Here is a 21,632-nt window from a genome sequence, read left to right as displayed (position 1 = left end):
TTTTTCATATAGGCTAACTATCAATTAAGGATTTACAAGGCCACAATTGTTAATCTGGTTGTTTAATATCTCGGTGTGCACATGCATGCGCACGTACGTGTAGTGGTCCAAACAAATTGTAAAAGGAGTTAATGTGGCCCTTTGATGAAGCGAACTCAGTTACCAACTAAACAAACGCACCAAACAGATTTGTACGCCATTTTCCCTTCTCCTCTATTGTGAATGGCTTGTTTAAACATGCTACAACGTATCTTTATGAACGCATCAAGATAGGCCACCACCAAGTGAGTGGACACTATTGCTAGTGCTACTTTTATAGCTAACATTGTGTCGTGTTTTTTGTATGATGATAACATATTTGATGGCATTGGGTGGCCCCAGAAGATCATCATAGATAGAGGCAACAAGTCCACTAGCGAAGTCATAACCACCATATTCAAGAGGTACAAGGTCTTCCACTAAGAATCATTTGCTTACTATCCTAAGGCCACTCAACAAGCAAGAAGCACAAACAAGGTTTTGTGGCAACCAGTGAAGATTTTACTATCAAAAGTGTGAACTACTCAGCCTTCACCTCCGTCAGTACCATGTGGGCTTTCTTACTCACCACCTAGCCAACCTTGCCTATATTGTTGTTTGATTTGAAAGCTTTGGAATCCTTTTAGGAGGAAGTGCTTGCATTGGCATGTTTGGCTCAAGCTCCACCCATGTGTTGTCAACACCTTACTGCTCATTATTCTCTTGTAGACTAGACTATAGTGATGCAAGATTTGCAAAAGCGAGTACCTAGGCGCTCACTTGTTGTTTTGCACCCCGAGCACCTATTTGAGCCAAGAACTTCTATTGTTGCAAGCCAATGCAAAGTGCTCGTCGATTGCTATAGCAATAACTTTGTTCTGATGACACAATGATCAATAGAGCTCAAGCACGTCCATATCCCCAACAAAAGGCTGTGATGTTAATGGGTGTTGTTCAACAATTCAAGGAGATTTTTTTACTTTTGAAACTTAATTAGCTTAAATCATCACGATTTATAACACTTGTAATTAAGAACATATTTTCATCCTAAATCCATTAGACACACAACAAATATTAAAATTGGTACCTATATTGGCAAGTAATTAAGAAAATATTTTCATACTAAATCCAATAAACACAAAAGGGATACTAAAATTGGTACCTATATTGGCATATGAGACAACGTAAGGTTAGAGACCTCTAGTCTAGCCATTCTATACAAGCCTCATAGTTAGGCACCACTTATGGGTCACATGTTACGCTTACCCAAATAGAGGTTCCATCATCCACTTTGTGTTATCAAAAAAGTAAAGTTTGAATGTACCCAACTACTTACATAAAACCTTACCGCTACGTAGTAGGCTACCTTCATGTCATAGGATCATCTCTGGTTGCTGTCTCTCATCTCTGGTTGCGCTTCCACAACTTAGAGCTTACATTACTGTAAAAAGTTCTCATTTTCCAAAAATGTGCTCATTAGGATGAAGCTTTTGGCTCTAATAAACTATAGCATGCATGTTTGTAAGTGGATAGCTTCTAAGCACTTGCTGCAAGCTTCCCAGTGAATTTCAAAAGGCTTTGAGAGATCAGTAAATGCACGCGCTGAGAGATAAGCCTTTTCATAAGGGTTGTAAAAGCTTCTTGTTCTCTATTTGTCCATTGATATTTAAACTTCTTTTCAATGAAATCGTGGAGTGGTCTAGCTAGTGTAGAGAATTTTGCAGCAATAAACCTTCTAAATCCATGTAAGTTCTTGAGTGGGGGCCAGTCCTCTTTTACTTTTAAGTTTCTTGGGTACCTTCATATATCCTATTTCAAACTGATATGAACCAAATATTGCAACTAGTGTAATTCTTTTGTCATTCATGGAGAGGTTATGATGAAGCATTTCTTGAAATTATTTTCTTAACTGATCCTTGTGCTCATCAAGTGCAGCTCATAATATCATAAAAGAAAAACCCTATGTAATCTTGATGCTTAGCAAGTAATCAGTCCATCATGCTATTGAAGGTAGCTAGTGCCTTAGTGAGTCCAATAATATCATTATGTATTCATCAAGAGCAAAGTAGCCCTGGAGGCAATCTTATGAATATCTTTTGGCACAATTCAAATTTTTTGATAGCTACTTTTAAGGTCAATCCTACTAAAATAGGAGCAATCTTGGAGCATATCAAAAAAATCTTGAATTCTTGTATGAAACCTTTCTTATTAGTGATTCTATCCTTAGTGCATGAAAATCTACACATATCCCGTATGAGCCATCCTTCTTTTGCACTAAAAGCACTCAAACATAGAAAGAAAATGAACTTGACCTTGTCATTCCATGCTCCAATAACTCATTGACTTTGTGTCATAATACCTCATTTAGTCCCTTTTTAAATTCTTCTTTCTGAAGGATACACCTTACCTCTCTTTCCCTAGTATATATATACATCGTTCAATTTCTTTCTCTACTCAATACCTGTTGGAATTAGGGTTGCAGAGAAACGCACACAGCTTGGAGAAGACGAAGGAAGCTCAAGGCACACAATAGAGAGTGTGTTTCTTAGTGTGTAATTGAAAGATAGATAGCCCTAGAGTGATGTACGTATATACAATGCTCGGGGAAAAAAACCTCCTAAAGAGGCAAAAAATGCCCCGACGGTCCTAGTGTGTTCACACACATCACTACCACATGTATATGGTAACAAATCCCCCCTGGAGTAATGCGGTGAACGAGAGCTGGCACATTAGTAAAGGGAAGTGCCATGCCCTGAGGACATGATCAATCCACAAAGGGGAGTAAGCCCAAAGCTTTGCGGATAGCTTCAAGCTTCTCACGAGACAATGCCTTTGTGAAAAGATCTGCAAGGTTGTCCTGCGTTGGCACATAAGCCAAGCTGATCTCTCCTGCTGAGAGCCTCTCCAAGTAGTAACCTCAATGTGCTTTGTGAGAGCATGAAAAAATGGGTTCCTCGTAACTGCCAATGTGCTCTGACTGTCCGTGTAGATAGTGTTGGCAGTGTCCTGTCCAATACCCAAATCAGCCATAAGGCGTCTAAGCCATACACACTCAACCTTAGCTGTGAAGACTGCCATGTACTCAGCCTCACAACTCGAAGTGGCCACTGTAGGTTGCATTATGCTCAACCATGATATACATGAACTACCAAGCATGAAACAAAAACCACTTGTGGACACTCGCGTGTCAAAACAACCAGTCCAATCTGAGTCCGAAAAAGCATGTAAGTCTGGCGGCAATGATCCCCCCTTGGGATAAAACAAGCCAAGATTTAAAGTGCCACTAAGGTAGCGAAAAATCCTCTTGACAGTCTGCCAACGCTTAGACCATGGGCTATGCATAAATCTGCTGACCTATGAGACTGCAAACTAAATATCCGGCCTCGTGTTGCATACATAAATGAGGTAGCCAACAGCAGTTTGATAAAGAGTGACATCAGCTGGATCGCCAGCATCATGTAGACTCAACTTTAAACATGTTTCCATGGGAGTGGCAATAGGTTTGCAATCCTCAAGTCCAAACTTACATAGCAATGTCTCTATGTAACTTTTCTGACACAAGGCAATACCACCATCACACTGCTTACTCTGTATATCCAAGTAATGATGCAACAGCCCCAAATCTTTCATCTTGAAAGTAGCATTCAAATCAGCCTTAAATTCAGCAATGTGTCTCTCATTTGGTCCAGTGATAAGCAAATCATCAACATAAAGAACCACAATGAGAAGTACATCACCCTCACGCTTTACATACAATGTGCTTTCTATTGGACTGTTACGAAAGCCTCGTTTGACCAAATGAGTGTCAGCTTTCTCATACCAAGCACGAGGAGATTGCTTCAACCCATACAAAGCCTTCTTACATCTGCACACTTTGTCCTCTTGTCCTTTTATGACAAAACTGCGAGGCTGCGTTACATAAACTTCTTCAAATATGTCACCATTCAAGAAAGCAGTAACAATGTCTTATTGATGTACATCCCAACCAAAATTAGCTGCAAATGCACATAGCAAACGCACATTAGTCATATGACAAGTGGGAGCAAAAGTCTCTTCATAATCTATGCCTTTTTGCTGTGCATAACCCTTTGCAACAAGTCGAGCCTTATGGCGATCGATCTCACCATCCGGCTTGTGTTTCAACTTGTAAACCCACATCGTACCAATGGCCTTTTTGCCAGGAGGCAAATCACATAAAGTCCATGTGTCATTTTCTATAAGTGCATCATATTCTGATTGCATGGCAGCCATCCAATTTTCTGAATTCTGTGCTTCATCAAAAGATAGAGGCTCCTCAACATCATGTAAGCTAGACACAGCCAAAGCATAACAATCTTATGCATAAGATGCATGGCGAGAGCCTGAACAAGTACGAATAGACAAAGGTGCATCCAATTTACTGTCATGCAAAGTGTGCACCAGCCATTTTGGCATACCTCTAGCCTGCTCATTTTCAACCCTTTCCTCATCAAGTACATCATGTACATTTGCATCAGTAATAGGCTGATCTGTAACATTTTCAGAACCCCCATAGGCTGTACATTTGCCTCATTGGAACTTACATTCGTATTTCCACCACCGAAAAGAGGCAACAAAGTGTCATAAATGTCCTGTGAGCTTACATTACTGTCTCTAGTACATGACATCAAGGGCTGAACAGAATCTTCCACAAACACTACATCCCGTGAAACCAGAATACGTTTTGTTTGCAAATGATACAACCTGTAACCTTTGCTTTCAGCACTATAACCAACAAAAATACATTTGACAACCTTATCATCCAATTTTCTGCGCTGTGTTTGTGACACCAAAGCATATGCCAAACAACCAAAAACACGCATGTGCTCAATAGAAGGCTTTCTATCATGCCATGCTTCATATGGAGTAATAGACTGCAAAGCTTTCGTAGGACACCTATTTAGTACATAAGTGGCACACATGATGGCCTCAAACCAAAAAGAATGCGGCAAAGCTTGACTTTTCACCATACATCGTGCCAGTTCCATAAGTGAGTTGTTTTTCCTCTTAGCAACACCATTTTGCTGAGGTGTATAAGGCACTGTACATTGGTGTTTTATCCCACGACTAGCCAGAAATGCATTGAATTCATGAGACATATACTCCCCCCCTCGATCGGAACAGAGGATGCCCATAGTACATTTCGAGACATTTTCAGCCATTGCCAGAAATTGTTTGAAGCACATAAAAAGTTCGGACTTCGCTTTAAGAGGAAATACTCATGCATACCTGGAATAATCATCAATGAAAGTCATGAAGTAAATGTAATTGCCCAAGGACGGAGCTTGCATGGGCCCACAAACATCACTATGCACAAGCTGTAACCTGCATGTGGCCCGAACTGAACCGTCCTTTGAAAACTTAGAACACTCCATCTTACCCAAAATACAGCTTTCACAAACATGTTTGACAGGTGCTTCAAGAGGCGGCAAAGAAGCAACCATATCAGATTTTTGCAAACGCCAAACGCAGCAAACTGTCAAAATTTCGATGTCCAAAACCTCCATGCCAAAGTCTTGCATCTGAAAGGGGACGGTTAAGGAGCGAGCTTTTTTTTTCATCATTCCACCACCACTACCTCCCATTGCCGCCCCTTAGCAACCATCACCACCCACCACCCTAGCCCACCACTGGTGGTTAGTGGTGCTAACTTACTACCACCATGTGTCGCACCTACTCCTACCACCACCGTTAATTGCCGCCCCTCTCTCCAGTGGAGTAGCCAAGGACCTCCTCTCTCTCTCTCTCTCTCTCTCTCTCTCTCTCTCTCTCTCTCTCTCTCCTTCCTTCTCCTGTTGTCTTCCCTCTGTGCATGTGTCTCTCTCTTGCCCGCCACCCCTCTCTCTTGTTGTCTCCCCCTCCCACCCCCTACCCCCCCCCCCCCCCCCTCTTCCCCTCTCTCTCTCTCTCTCTCCCTCTCTCTCCCCCCCCCCCGCCTTCTTCCTCTCTCTCTCTCTCTCTCTCTCTCTCTCTCTCTCTCTCTCTCTCTCTCTCTCCCCCTTGCCTTTCCTCCCTTCCTAGAGTGAGCTCCACCCCTCTCCCCCCCATCTCTCTCTCTCTCTCTCTCTCTCTCTCTCTCTCTCTCTCTCTCTCTATGTATATATATATATGTACTTTTCTATAACATTAAAAATTCTCCTCTCTTTCTCTCTCTGTCTCTCTAAAAAAACCTAAAACATTAGCGATTTTGCTAGCACCTTTGGTTTTTTCTTTTTAAATCAGACCCTCTCGCCCTCTCATGATCCCTCCAACCCATTCCTCTCTCTCTCTCTCTCTCTCTCTCTCTCTCTCTCTCTGCCCCCCTCCACTTGCCACCTCTCTCCCCACCCCCTATTCCTATTCTATCTCTTTACTCCCACCACACCACCCCCCCTTGAGTCCCTCCAACCCTGGAGAGAAATGAAACGAAATGGAATGAAATGCTGTATTAAGCATTTTCATAAGGTAAAAATGACATATGAGACCAAACTGATATCGTCTTGGTGGATATAATACAATGCATGGGTACAAAGGAAAATGAGAGAGAAAGAGGGGGGAGGAGAGAGAGAGAGAGAGAGAGAGAGAGAGAGAGAGAGAGAGAGAGAGAGAGAGGGAAGGGAGGGGCCAACGGGGGAGGGAGAGGTAGATAGATACATTTGTTTATCGTATGACATATGGGACCAAAGTTACATGTGATGTAGTATTTGTGTCGCTGATGAGTGATTCTTGATGGTCCAAAATTGTGGTGATGAGAGTCGCAATGGAGAGCCCACACTATGGCTGGGATTCTGTCTACAGCTCCATTCCGCATAACTTGCAAATTCTGCTCTCAGGTGGGATTCCCCTAAATCTGCCAAATTCAATTTCCAGTTGGTGTGAGAATGTATGAATTTGACCAATAGCACATCTCAAACCATGAGACAGGTGGGTATCCATGTAGCCAGGCGAATCACAAATCCATCTTCAGATAGTTGTTGGAAGTTTTCTTTGTAGTCGGCCATCTTCGTGCTTAATTCTTGTGTAGGGTCTACCCATGTCCTCTTAGTATCCAGCTGTATAAGATCCTGACGGATGATTTTATTAATCTCCGTTCGTGTAATTGCCACTGATGGAGGCGCAAGAGAGTATTGGAAGCAGGGGAGAGAGAGAGAGAGAGAGAGAGAGAGAAGGGGGGAGAGGGGTCCGCAAGGGAAGGTTTGGGTACACGGGGGGGGGTGGATTGTGAGATGGGAGAGTGGAGTGTAGTTTCTTTTTTTTTTTTTAAGGGAAAGAAAGGGAGAGAGAGGAGTGCTTAGGCCCCCCAAAAAAAAAAAAAAAACATGCAAAGCAATAGCGAGGTGCGACCTCGCTATTGCTTTGCATGTTTTTTTTTTTGTTTTTGGGGGGGGCCTAAGCACTCCGTTCTCTCCCTTTCTTTCCCTTTTAAAAAAAAAAAAGAAACTACACTCTACTCTCCCCTCTCACAATCCCCCCCCCCCCCCCCCCATGTGCCCAAACCTTCCCTTCCCTTGCGGACCCCTCTCCCCCCTTCTCTCTCTCTCTCTCTCTTCTCCTTCCAATACTCTCTTGCGCCTCCATCAGTGGCAATTACATGAACGGAGATTATTAAAATCATCCGTCACGATCTTAAACAACTGGATACTAAGAGGACATGGGTAGACCCTACACAAGAATTGGGCACGAAGATGGCCGACTACAAAGAAAACTTCCTACAGCTATCTGAAGATGGATTTGTGATTCGCCCGTGCTACATGGATACCCACCTGTCTCATGGTTTGAGATGTGCTATTGGTCAGATTCGTACATCCTCACACCAACTGGAAATTGAATTTGGCAGATTTAGGGGAATCCCACCTGAGAACAGAATTTGCAAGTTATGCGGAATGGAGCCGGAGACAGAATTACACTACATATGCCATTACACCGTATACTATGAGATACGTGGGCGTTTCCATTGTCTATTTAAAGAAGGCTTTGGACCTCTAGATAGAGGCATGCAATACCAAGATCAAAGATGCTTAGGCTTGTACCTACTGGAACTACATCGGCACAGGGATAATCTAATGAGAAGACAAAGAGCACTACAGCCTCAGAGGCAGATCACATATTTCTTCGGATCGAGAGAAGCAGGGGTGAAAGGAGAAGCAAGAGCCAGCAGCTAGCACAAAGGAGTACCCACATTCATACCAAAGACACCCTCATTGATAGGGAAATTGAGCTTAGGAAATCGAGACGATCACGACCGAGATGCAGAAGCACACTGCACCGGAGGAGACTACAGCAAAGGATTAGAAGTATTCTAGCCAGACACCCAGAATGCTCGTAAGAAGTTTATTTAATACTTTGTATTTCTTTTTTCACATTTATTTTCACACTTTTGACACTTAGTACTTTGGTACTAAGCTACCCAGACATTGTAACAGATTCACCACTTTTGTATTAGTTCGGTCTCATAGGTCATTCTGGCCTTTTGAAGACATTAATATAACATTTCATTTCATTTCATTTCTCTCTCTCTCTCTCTCTCTCTCTCTCTCTCTCTCTCTCTCTCTCTCTCTCCCCTTCTTTCTCATTTTATTTTGTACCCAGACATTGTATTAGATCCACCAAGAATGTATCATTTTGCTTGCATGGGTCATTTTGGCCTTTTGATGACAGTTAACATAGCATTTCATTTCATTTGTCATTAGGATTGGCGGGACTCAAAAAGCGACAATGTGATAGGAGGCAGAGAAAGAAAAAAGGAAGATGCAGTGGGAGAGAGAGAGAGAAGGGGGTGACAAAATTTTGAGGGAGAGAGGTGAAGTGTATTGTTTTTTTTTTAAAGAAAGACAGGCTCACCCTGTACAACCCCCCCCCCCCCGGCGCTTGCTTTCTTTCTCCCTCCCAATTTCCTACTCTCTCTCCACATGCCACCCCTCTTCTCTTGATCTCTCTCCCCCTCCCAATGCCTCCCCTCTCTCTTCCCCTCCCGCTATCACTCTCTCTTTCTCTCCCCCTCTCTCCCTCTTTTACAAAAAAACGGAGGCACTAGAGATACTGCTAGTGCTTTGTTTTTTTTAAATAGCGCTCTACACCCTCTCTCTCTCTCTCTCTCTCTCTCTCTCTCTCTCTCTCTCTCTCTCCCCTTCCCTCTCGTCCTAGTGTGTGTGTATGTGTGTGTGTCAGAGAGATAGATAGAGAGAGAGAGAGAGAGTCTACCCTTGCCCCCCTTCCCTCTCGTCCTTGTGTGTGTGTGTGTGTGTGTGTGTGTGTGAGAGAGAGAGAGAGAGAGAGAGAGAGAGAGAGAGAGAGAGAGAGAGAGAGAGAGAAGACATGGGGGAGAGAGGGTTGAAGCTCACTCCAAGAAGCTAGAGAAGACAAGGGGGGGGGGGGGGAGGGAGAGAGAGAGAGGAGCGGGGGGGGGGGGGGGGGGAGACAACGAGAGAGAGGGGTGGCGGGAGAGAGAGAGACACACGCACAGAGGGAAGACAGCACGAGAGAGGGGTGGAGAGAGAGAGAGAGAGAGAGAGAGAGAGAGAGAGAGAGAGAGAGGGGGGGGGGTTATAGAACGACTAAGAAAAGAGAGAGGAAGAAGGGAGTAGGAGATAGGAGGACTTTAGGGAAGGGATAGTGGTTTCTAGAGGAGGAGCTGGAGGAAGGGAAGGTGGTTAGAGGAGTAGATGGAGAGAGGAGGTGGAGGAGAGGAAAGATTTTGGAGGAGGAGGCTGTGGAGGAGGAGGAAGGGAAGAGGAGGAAGCACATGGGCGGCAAGAGGAGGAAGGGGAGGTAGAGAGAGCGGCACTCCCAAAAAAAAAAAGCTCACTTCAAAGCTTCCTCCATTGAGCTCGCTCGAAGACCTAACTCCATCTGAAATAGTCCTTCAATTTGCAACAGCATTTGCAAAATTTTGTCAACACTTGTCATACAAAGTGAGCTTATACAGCCCACGGCACAAAAGGCCAGATGCAGTAATTTCATCACCAAAACTGAGATCATGAACTGTACATCTATCATCCACAAATTTGACTACAAGTCCAAGTCTAGCAAGTGCGGATACAGACAAGATTCTTCTTGATTTCAGGTTACATAAAGTGCATCAACAAGTATGAAGGAACTGCCATTTGTAGCAGTAAGCACAATCTTTCCAACTCCCTGAACCGGATAAGAGGCATTGTTGGCACAAGTGACTGAATTCCAATGAGGGACAGACTCGAGAGAGGTGAACAATTCACGATGTGAGGTAATGTGCTTTGTAGCACCACTGTTGAAATACCACACATGTGAATCTGCAGCAACTGACAAGCATGCATCATGGACAGCAAGATTGTAAGTGCACTCTACGGTAAAAGCCCATTCTGGATCAACATCAGCATTACAGTCTCCTTTTACATAAGACTCAACAATGGTTGCATTTGTAGTGGAACCAGCATTTGCAGTGGAACCACCCTCTTTCGCCTCTTTGGCCTTCAACTTAGAACACGACTTGATCAAGTGATCATTAGCTTTACAATAATGGCAACGCATCTTCTTTTTACCCTTATCATCAGAATTGCTAGACAAAGTGCTGCGAGCAGGAGCATTGGGAACAAAAGTTTTGCCACTCGCAGCAGAACCATAAGAAGTGACTACGTTGTTGTTACCACCCTTTCTTTGAGAAGCAATAAAAGCCTGTTGAACTGCACGCTGTCTAGTCCATTTTTTTCTGGAAAGTAACTCTTGCAATAGCAATGTGCATAATGCATCAAACTTGACAACTTCTAAATTTCCTTGGGTCATAAGTCTCCAAGTACTAGCAAAAGTTTGGTAAGACTCTGTTAAGGTTTTAAGAACAGTCTGCACAAGGGAACTGTCTAAAATGACTTCACTTGCAGAAACAAGTTGCTCATTGATATCCTTTACACCAGCAAGAGAAGTGTCCATATCATCTTCCTCATGCATAATCTTCGACTCCAGCTCTTTACGCAGCAAAGCAATTTTAGCCTCATTGCGACTTGCATAAAGACCAACCAAAATATCCCAAGCCTGTTTTGCAGATTTTGTTGAACGAATGTGAGGAACAATGGTGCGCTTCACAGACAATGCAATCAATGCATGAGCATGTGCATCCTTTACATCCCAAGCAATCTTTGCAGCAAGACCTGCAACATCCTCAACATCGGCTGCATCCGCAGAACCAGGACGTACATCCATGCCTTGCACAATATTCCAGATGCCCTTTGACACAAGAACATGTTACATCATGTAAGCCCACATAGGGTAATTGTCCCCATCCAACCTGTCCTCAACATCAAACATCTTGAACATATATGTGTTGTTGTCAGCCATGGTAAATGCTGCACCTGATGTGAAAATTGTCCCAAAAGAGGAGAAACGAAGCGGGAACAACACGTGCTATATAGCACAAACCGTAGAAGACTGTAAGGCACCTATTATGCAAAAAATGGCACTAACAGAAATTTTGCACAAAATGATAAAATAGCCTGTGCAGACCTACCTGTAGTGGAAACGGAGGCCGAAATGAGCCCAAATCAAAAATCTGAGCAGACTAAGCTTTATGAGCTATCCCGAAATATGTCGACCTGCGAACGCTCGCCAAACCTCACTGTAATCATAGAAAGTGAGCCAGCATGTGCTGGAGCTGCTGGAGACTAAGCCCGGGAGGACGTAACCTGCTCTGATACCAATTGTTGGAATTAGGTTTGCAGAGAAACGCACACAGCTTGGATAAGATGAAGGAAGCTCAAGGCACACAATAGAGAGTGTGTTTCTTAGTGTGTAATGGAAAGATAGATAGCCCTAGAGTGATGGGCCTATATACAATGCTCGGGGGAAAAACCCTCCTAAAGAGGGGAAAAATGCCCCGACGGTCCTAGTGTGTTAACACACATCACTACCACATGTATATGGTAGCAATACCCGATTTTCTCTCTACTTGGTACCAACTTTCTTGCTCTAATTGACACTTGCTCACCCAAGGTGGTGGATTGGTTATCCCATTTCTCTCTTGAGTAACATATCTTGAGATTCAAACTTGTCAAACATTCAAGGTCTTGAGAAGCTGTACCTAATGCTGAAAATCCGCTTTTTTTGCACATGATACCCCATTTCTCTCCCTACTTGTTGTCACTTCTCTCTAGACTCTCTCATTGACACCTGCAATCTCTTCGCAAAAACTCTCTTTTTTCTCTATACATTCTCCACTTCCTCTCTCTAGGAAAAGCCTCTAATATTCTCTTGCTACCCCACCACACTTTATTTTTCTTCCCTTTTGGCTTGACATCCTCTCTATGTGGCACTCACTTCACTTTTATGATCCTTCAACTTGCTTTGTATCTTATCTTACGTTGCACTCCTTGTATATTCATGGCACGTCCACATGCCACTCACAAGAAAACAAACAATCTCTCATATGGATGCACACATGGGTGCTTACACACACGCACGCACGGGAACATGTATACATATGAGCCCTCTACTAATACAGCTCTTTTGTGTGTTTTCAAAAAACGAAATGAGGCTACCTATTTTGTGTCATCGTATTGATACCTACTTCCAATAATGCTTGTTTTGATGCTATGATGAGCTAGGAAAGCTTTAGGGAGAGTGATAATTTGGTGTAGACAAACACATTCTATTGACGATCTATGGACCCCTTTGTGTTTGAGGTGAATGAGTGGGTTGTATGATAGTTACCAAACATGATACACAAGCTTATGGGTGATTATAGCGAGCATGGGAATGCCAATCTATAGTTTTTATAGGCTCAAAAATATACGCTTTGTGCCCCGTGATCCTGGCTATCAAATCTTTTCAAGATATACCATATTAAAAGTATCTCTAGTTTCTTGCTTCAATCATATTTTTTTCACTACCTACTATCAAAGTTCATTCATTGTTCCATCTTGGGTTTACCTCCGATGGGTCTTGCTACATTGTGGGTTAACAATGATTGACTTGTTATAGTGAGAAAATGTTAAAGTGGATAGTGGACGAGTAAACTTATAATTAGTCATAATGCTCGGGCCTTGTTTCATTCACTAGGTCAATGAATGCATTAACGATGCACAATTTTCCGTGTTGTAAGTATCAACTCCACTTTATACTCGTTTTCCTTGGCATTCACCTATGTTATGCAACACACCATGTCCACTGTGCACATCTTTTTCCTCTTGAAAAATTACAATGGCTCCTCCCAATTTCTCACACTTCTACTCTCCCTCCACCTTCCTTCTAAGTGTGTACATAATTCAAACAGATTATCATGGTGTATAGCCACATAATATAGTTCGTCACCCCATATCGCATATCACCATATGCAACCACAGCAGTCCCTTATCCTACATCTAATGGCTCATTGGTGGTATGCAAACACTAAAGGCTTGCACATGTTGCATTGCCATGGCCATAAGTACTTAGGGAGCAATTAAAGGCTGGCTTTTAGTGCTAAGTTCTTGTCGGTGACAGTGAAACCAATTAAAAAACAATTTTTTTCAAAATATATCTCATGGACACTAGGCATAGTTATCTTCATGAATTTTTGTATGTCCATAGCTACTTTGGTGCACTTACATTTAAGAGGGAGGTTGTTGGGGGCAAAAGAGAGTAATGTGTCACCTACATGTTCTAACACCTTATTACTACTACCCCATTCTTCAACACTTGATACGAAAAAGGGAGCACACAAGAGACCTCGAAGGTCCATCCAGCGAGTTTTGTGAAGCCAAGACCTGATGGTCAAGAGGGAAAGAAGACAATGAGGTCTAAATTAGGCTCCGGCGAAGAAAGAAGCTACAAACTTGTCTTATGACACTTATTATGGATATCATCAAGCAATACATGTAGCTCACTCCTTGGATCATAAAGCACATTTCTGGAGTCAAATCTACTAAAGACTCTTCAATGACCAATTAAAGTATGTGCACCGTAGAGATTCATCTGGCAAGAAGAGGGTGCGAATCATATTTATGAATTCAGACTAATCAAATTGAGAGGATCCTACCTGAAAAGAGGAGCGTTCTATAGGTGAATTGGGGAAAAGGAAAGTGTTGAACCATACTTTGTGAATTTAGACACATCAAATTTATGTTAAGATAGGGAAAGGAGAGAGAATCTGAGGCACAATGACTAATCACAATGGCCTTTGTGAAAATTCTTTGAGCTGAACAGATAAGTTGTAATGTAATAATGAGTGAAGGTTTATAAAAGGAATGTTTGCACCATATATCCAAATGTCCACCACCCCAGATGATAACAAAAGGTTTGCCTTTCCCTTGTTGGAGAAATTAGTACTGATGTTCAAGGGTATGCATGGTGTGGGGTGTTTTTTTTTTTTTTTTTTGAGAGTGGACATCAGGCTCACCTCCCAGCTGTAGAGACAATATGGCCTCACCCCCAAGCCGGAGAGCCTACAGCCAACGGGCTAGCCTCTACCACAATGGGGGATGTCCCATAACACCAAGCCCACACCGACACGGGTGTGCGGGCAGAGCTGCCAAGGACCTAGAGTCCAAGTGTGGCGATCACACAAGATGTCTCACGAATAAGACCACAGTGCTATATATAAGACTCACTTAACAAGTGGCCATGTTCACACTTGATGGGACAGCTGTCATGTGCCGATCCTGATGTGGCCCGGGGGCATGGGGGGGGAGGCGGCGGGGGGGATGGTTAAGTATCAAGGCAAAAGGTTTGATAAGTGGTGTGTTAAATACTACATATACTCACAAGCATATCCTACAAAGGAAGCGGGCCAACACAGAAATAGAATTTTCCATTGCACAACATGAGCTACATGGTTCCCTCAGTACATGGCCATAACAAATAGCATCAAATTAACTGTCCACAACACAACTAGAGCTGCCACTGTTGAATCACTAAACCCAGCCACTCCAGTTCACTGAACTTCCAACAACTTATTCGGATCAAACTGAGACAAAACGCTTGATTTGCTCGTCATTGATATTTCGCTTGTGCTGTTCCCCACATCATATATGCCATTCTTCACAACCTCTGTAACAAATTCCCTAACCTTAGATGACTTGCATTGACACCCAACAGGAGCATCTAAGCATTGCTTCTAATGTCATACCTTCTTCATGTTGAGATGATGCGATTGCTCGAAGGTAATCTATGAGTTCTGCTTGAGCTTGAATTTGCAACTCCTGAAATACAAATTATCATGCAACCTTTTGTAGGAAAGCATTGTCTGTTTACTTGAAGGTTCATTGATTGAATAATCATTGCCAAAGAGAAACATTACCAGCGACAGATGAATTTTATTGAGATTTACAGGGGGAAGCGTGTGGTGCATATAATAATGCGCGAAGGCTCTACATGCTTCTAGGTGCTTTTGGTGACAATGTACATATCAGCTCATAGAGGTAGAGGGGCATTTGCCACATAGGTGATTAATGTGGTCTGACTATCGAAACCCCCAAAGTGAAGTGGGCAAAGAGAAACATCAGATAGCTCTTGTTATCTCAAGCAGACGACTGGATGTTTTCGTTATGTTCCGCTGGACTCCGGTTAAAATTGGGACACTGTATTCAACGACACTTTGCTAATTGTATTCAAGGAAATTGGTCTATATCAATGTAGCATGTGCTTCCTATCATATTTGTCTTAGTAGAATTTCGCTACTTTTTATTTAGTCTTGACTTTCCATGTCTTTTTCCAACCAGGAGGATGGCACAAATAAAGTGCACTGCAAAATCTGCAACACAAGTCTAGATAACAATTGCAACTGTGCTCCAATCACTGAGAAGTCCACCAACAAGTAATAAGGATTCACATTGGCCTACCAATTTTGCAGGCAATGCCTCGGACAAATGACATGCTGCAAGCCATACAACCATAGAAAATCATCACATTCCCCTGCTAGCCATGGAGCCAAGACAAATTCACCCTCTTATCGCCTCAGAGCACATAACACACACCACTCAAACCTAGCTCCTACAAGCACTTGTGTCTTACATGGCCAACCTAAACTGCTATGGAGTGTGTCCGCAGAGTCGCTCAGGAACTTAACAGACTTTTTGTGCCATTTCCTTGATACCTATAAACCTTGCCTACATCCTTCATGGAGGTCATGAGGGCTTGATTAGCATATGAGGTAGCACGATCTTGACCCATCTGCATACTGTGCAAGAAGTGGGGCCACGGACCTTAAGTACTCAATAATTTTGGCTCATGCGCATACATAAGCATGAATGAGCTATAGCATGCTGCCAGGTGTTGAGTCTGTTATAAGCAAAGTCAGTTTTCACGAGTTAACACTCCCAATCAGATTGATGACATGAGACATGCAAGAAGATTATCCTCCATATTTTTGTCCCCGTACATTCAGTTTGTCCTTTGATGTGAAATGAGTCTCAAATTGGTGGATACTGCTTGCTAAAAATTGGCAGTGAATTTAGGATCACGGTCACTGTCTATTTCTTTAGTCAAACCACAAAGTGAATTGAGATGTTCCATAAAAAGAACTGAGGGCAACATGGAATCTATGCGGTTGGGTGAATATGAAGAATCTACTGCCTGAACTCTTGCCAGTTCATGTCGATCTATTAAGTGTTTCTAGCCTTTTTTCAATGCCAGATTTGTGCATCTGTGTATAAAAATTCAAAAACAAACTTCAGCCCAGCAACAGGATTTTACATGCGCTGACACTTTCTACAAATTTTTTTCAATTCCCCTGGCCGAAAAAGAAAATTAGTACCAAGCCATGCCAAATTCTTATAAAACATAGGGTCTTGAGAAACCTAGCACCCATCAACCTACGTTTTAATCTGCCTGATGCTTTTACCTCATTTTACTGCAATGTTATGCAGGTGTGTGGGCTGCAACAACCTATGTACAAAAAAGGAGGACACAACCTGTTGGTAGCAATGGCGTTTCAAGTCTTGGAAGGAGGCTGCAAGTCTATGTTGACGTTGTACCAAGTCCAAACTGAGTGGCCCTCCAACCTTTTGACCATACAATGTAGGGCCTTGACCCTATTAGCAAAAAAATTGAGCATCAGCAACTGTCCAGTTCTAAATTCTCTATGTCCGAAAACCACTGCGTAAAGTTTGATAAAAGAATAGTAGCATACTGCGCTTATGAATCTCTGTAATTTATCATTCCATGCAAAGACTGCAGCAAATCATGAACACCTCCTAAATGCAAATCATGGTTAAGCATTGGCATCCTGCACAACTGTAGCAAGAGAAATGCTGAGCATTGCAACAAGGCAAGGCTCAGCTTGCAGACAAACAACAATGCAGTGTAAAGAGATCGGGCAGAAAACATCTTCAATGCCTCAAGTTGTTATGCAGACTAGCGTAACAGAAGAGAATCAGGCCATGGCCAAGATCCTGTGTACTCTCAAAACATCTTATCCTGGGTGCACCTTTATGCTATCCTCAACAAACTAAAATGGTGTCTTCCCTGTCAACGTGTGAACAGTGTTATTGCAAGCAAACTCCACAAATGGCAAATCCTTCTCATATTGAGATCTATTTTCAGAGAGAGAGCACTTGAAAAAATCTAATACTACTACAAAGTTGGTAACCTCTTAACTGTTGATCGGTCTACGGATGAAGAAGAGAATTCGAACATACCACCCACATTCTCACACACTATTCTAAACTGATAAATCTGGGGTCTCTGTCTGAATCAATAGACTCGGGCATCCCGTATAGCCCAAAAATGTGCAAAATAAACAGCTTTGCCAAATGCTTGGCCTTCACTGTCTTTTTCACTGGTACGAAGCGAGCATGCTTACTGAATCTATCTACAATAGTCCAAATCCCATCATGCCCATCTGAGTCTTGGGAAGATTGAAGATGACTTCCATCGCTATACGCTCCGTGGTCTATCTAGAATCAATATGGGTTTTAGGAGACCTGTCAATTTGTGCCTGTCATACTTCACTTTATGACATACCAAACAAGTACACACAAACTCATCCACATCCTTCTTGAGTTGTGGTCAATAGAAGTAAATTAAGTCTCAACACCCTTGCGTGTCGTAGGGTGTGGCGGCTGGATCTGCAAAAGCCCAGATGCGTCTCTCCTCCAGAGATCTATAGTAGTGCTCTTGAATCTTCTGGATCTCTCTCTGGTGTAGGCGAGGTGCCCTACGTCCATGGGTACGTGGGTGTCTGCGAGCTCGGACCTCCTCAGCCTGCTGTAGAGTCGCTCCTCTCTGGATGGTCGGAGATGGTGGTGCTGCTATGGTCCATTGAAAAAAGTCTATGAGCTGTGTCCGGCGCTCGTCTCTCCCAGTTGATGCTGCCTGGAGAAGGGAATCCCAATGCTGTTGTGCCTCTACGAGGTAGCGGCCAATTGTCACTGGTCTTTGGACTCAAAAATCTGATGTAGAGTGGGCTGATTTGCAAATAAGGTCAGATATCTGCCTCTGATCGCCTCATACGCTCTACATCTGCATACATAATGCTCCTCGCTCTCAATCTCTGTTGTGCAAAGTTTGCATATCCTCTTTGCTCTAGGGACATGTACAGCTCTCCTTGCCTCAATCTCTAGCTCGTGTGATGATACTCTGAGTTGTCCGATGGCAACCCATGCTCTATGTGGCATGTAGATATCCATGTATCTCGGTCTCTGGATGAACCCATCTACTAGAATGTCTCCCAGATGTATAGTTGCCAGAGATCCTGTTTGAGAATTCGATTCCTCTTGGTGTGTGAGAGGCGTATATGAGCGGAGTCAGGATCGTACTGAAAAGGAGACAAAGCTGTGATGTCCAAGCCATGGAATGTCAACCACTCTATGACTTGTGAGTACCATGCCCTCGTATCCCCTTCCTGATGCAGTTGTATCGATGCCCCAAAAGCTCTACGGGTGAGTCTGTCTGGTGGGAGCTCTCGGATGCGCTAGATGAAGCAAACTGTCTGGAAGAGGGCCTGTACTAGCATCGGTGGTGCAGCTAACTTTGCTCTGATGATGTCATGTGGTACTGAGGGTTTGCTGTCTAACAAACGAGAGATCATGATGATCTGTGGGCGCTCTAATCTGTGCCCAGAGAGATGTTGATAGCCCTGGTGTCCATACTGCAGCGGCATACATCATGGCACGTGTGACTAAAGTGTCAAAAAGTCACCCCTTGGTACGAAGCTCCTGAAGTGGCCTGATGGCATCTGCGCTCTAAGGTGGCCAGCGTTGCATATCCTCGTCTAAGACGGTCTCGGGCTGCCTGGGCCATGGAAAAATTGCCAGTGGTGCCAGTAAAAGTCACCCCCAAGTATACATATGAATCAACCACCTCGACCTTCCCGCCTACTGTTGTGAGTATACTGCTCTGCTCAAAACTGTCCTGGAGGTGTGGAAGACCATGACCTTGTTCTTGCCAAGGTTCATTGTGAGCCCTCAATGTGTGCAGAAATCATCCAAGGCTTGTAGGTGGCTTTGTAGTCCCTCCTGTGTCTCAGAACTAGAATGATATCATCAGCATAGAGCATAATATGGACTGGTATACCTGCTAAGTCTGATCCCTCTCCGCCTCCTCGTAGAATGTAATATGAGATCTCGTCGATGTAGAGACCAAATAGAGTCGGGGAAAGGGGGCATCCTTGCTTCACACCAATGGTGCTAGCAATGGGATCTCATAGTCCACCTGGGCATCGCACTCTACCTATGATTTGTGCATACAAAAAAATGGATGGCCCATATCATTTCAGATGGTATCTGTAGCTCTTGAAGGTGCTGAAAGAGTCTCTTTCTAGGGATGGTGTCAAAGGCTTTGCGGAAATCCACAAAGCAACAGTAGAGACTCCTCTTCCGTGCTTTCGCTCCGTCGATCAGGTAGCAAAGCACGAAAATGTGGTTGATAGTCAAGAAAGTGCGTCGTAAGCCTGCCTGTCCTTGTGTGCGTAGCCCTTATGCCTCTATATATGTGCTAAGCTCTGCCTCAAGAACTGCCCCATAAAATTTGGCCAATGTGTTACCAATCATGATAGTCCTGTAGTTCCCTGGATCTAGGGTGTCACCAAATTTGTGGATAGGCACAATGGTGTCCATAGTGCACCCCTCTGGTAGTCCCTCTCAACCAAAGCGCGGTTTGAAGAGACGTGCTATCAAGGGGGAGAGAGTGTTTGCTGCATATATCAAGTGCTCACTCTGTAGTCCAGTGTGATCTGCTAAGCAGCCATGCTAAAGGCGTCGAATGGTCCTCCCACCATACTAGATGTGAAGGAAGTCGAGGTGATAGGTCCAGGATCGGATGGCTCTCGGATCAATGGCTATCGAGGTATTTGGTATAAGCGCTCGGCATAGTCATGCCAGATCTGGGGGTTTTCCAGGTGGGTGGTGGGGCGTGGCTCTCTTAGAATCCTCCATGTTGCGGCGTAGTCTGTACTCATGAGAAGGTGGTATAGCTCAAGGTCCTACGCCTCCTCGAAAGCCCGCCATTTACGGCGTGTGATAGCCTTCATCTGTCGCCTGACCTCACTCTCGATGATCTCCTCCAAGGCTCGTCGAGCCCGTAGCTGTCTATAAAGATCTCTGCACTCCCCCTCATACCATCGGTTCTGGGGCATCGTCCCAGACGATGGAGGTCGACCACTATGGGTAGTGTCTGGAAAGCAGCTGAGAGCTGAGGGTGTGTAACACTACGAAGAGCTGGCTAGTGAGTGTAGAGAGTGGCGTGTTTGGGTAGAGAGAGAGAGAGAGAGAGAGAGAGAGAGAGAGAGAGATGAAAATGAAATGAAAAACGTCTTCAAAAGGTTAAAATGACCTATGAGACCAAACTGATACAATCCTTGTGGTTCTAATCCAATGTCTGGGTACAAAAATAAAATGAAAGTGAATAACTAAGAGTAAAAGACTCAGATCGTCAGCCTGAAATCATCATCATCATCATCATCCATGCCCAAGGATGCCTGGCATTGAACGTTGCCCGAGAAAGTAATGCATCGATCGCTGAAGAGCTTCGTCAATGTCCACCTCTGTATATAATCCATAGCTACATCCCGTCTGGGTGCCGCTAGAACTGCCTCCGCCAGTGGCCCCATCCTATCGGGCGTGATCTTGAGCTGCGCCGCCAATTCAGGTGAAATTAGGTTGGCCTTGGCTCCTTCATCAAAGAAGATAAGGGCTTCCTGATCTTTCACTTTGCCCCATGTGCAGCAAAGTTCTGTACTTTCATCCATCTGGCTTGGGTCGATTCCCATGCAACCGGTACCAGTCCTACTTTCATCTTGCATTTTATGCCACGTTCCTCCGCTGCTATACAACTCTCTAGCCTGTCTTCGGTTTGTCCTCGTTGTGCCTTTTTGCGGCACTTTGCGGAGATGTGCCCTTGTTCCCCGCAACAAAAACACTTTCCCTCTTTGAGATTCTCTTTCTCTAATAGTCAATCGGGGTCGTGTATCTTTCTTTTCCAAGGGATTCTTTTTCTTTCTATATTCTTCCCCAAGTCTAGATTCTGTCGCGACACAATAGAGATTTACTTCAAAACACTTCACAATTTCAAGCGTCGACACAGCCCGACGTGCCAAGAGAGATTAGCCCCAAAGACTGGCGCCCCTTTCGGTATTTCTTTTATATTAATCTTTGAGCAAAGTACAACTTCCCGCATGTGCTCGCTCTCAGACTCTGCGTCCAAATGCTCTGAGAAGTGAGCCCCCTTGGGTCACTTAA

At 43.8% G+C, this 21,632-nt stretch overlaps 1 protein-coding gene across 13 annotated transcripts in view; it reads right to left on the bottom strand.

Moving 5' to 3' along the window:
* Positions 1-14,740: 14,740 nt before the first annotated feature.
* The window catches only part of LOC147459432 (uncharacterized), a 131,256-nt gene continuing 124,364 nt past the window's right edge, over positions 14,741-21,632 (bottom strand). For 7 of the 13 annotated variants that reach the window (XM_086510711.1, XM_086510706.1, XM_086510708.1 and 4 more), the window contains 3 exons: positions 16,869-16,988; positions 15,086-15,158; positions 14,741-15,006 (listed from right to left, as the gene is read on the bottom strand). In XM_086510711.1, coding sequence (XP_086366837.1) covers positions 14,891-15,006; positions 15,086-15,158; positions 16,869-16,988 — 309 coding nt within the window. In that variant the 3' untranslated portion in view covers positions 14,741-14,890. Of the gene's footprint in view, positions 15,007-15,085; positions 16,989-17,086; positions 17,191-21,632 lie in introns of those variants that run through there. The other 6 variants (XR_015187875.1, XR_015187874.1, XR_015187871.1 and 3 more) reach the window with 4 other exon arrangements.

Source organism: Adiantum capillus-veneris, chromosome 4 (genome assembly GCF_014529385.1).
Source record: "Adiantum capillus-veneris isolate H3 chromosome 4, ASM1452938v2, whole genome shotgun sequence".
NCBI classification, from domain to species: domain Eukaryota; kingdom Viridiplantae; phylum Streptophyta; class Polypodiopsida; order Polypodiales; family Pteridaceae; genus Adiantum; species Adiantum capillus-veneris.
The sequence above is the reverse complement of the archived record's forward strand: the minus strand, read 5'-3'. Positions and strand labels throughout refer to the sequence as shown.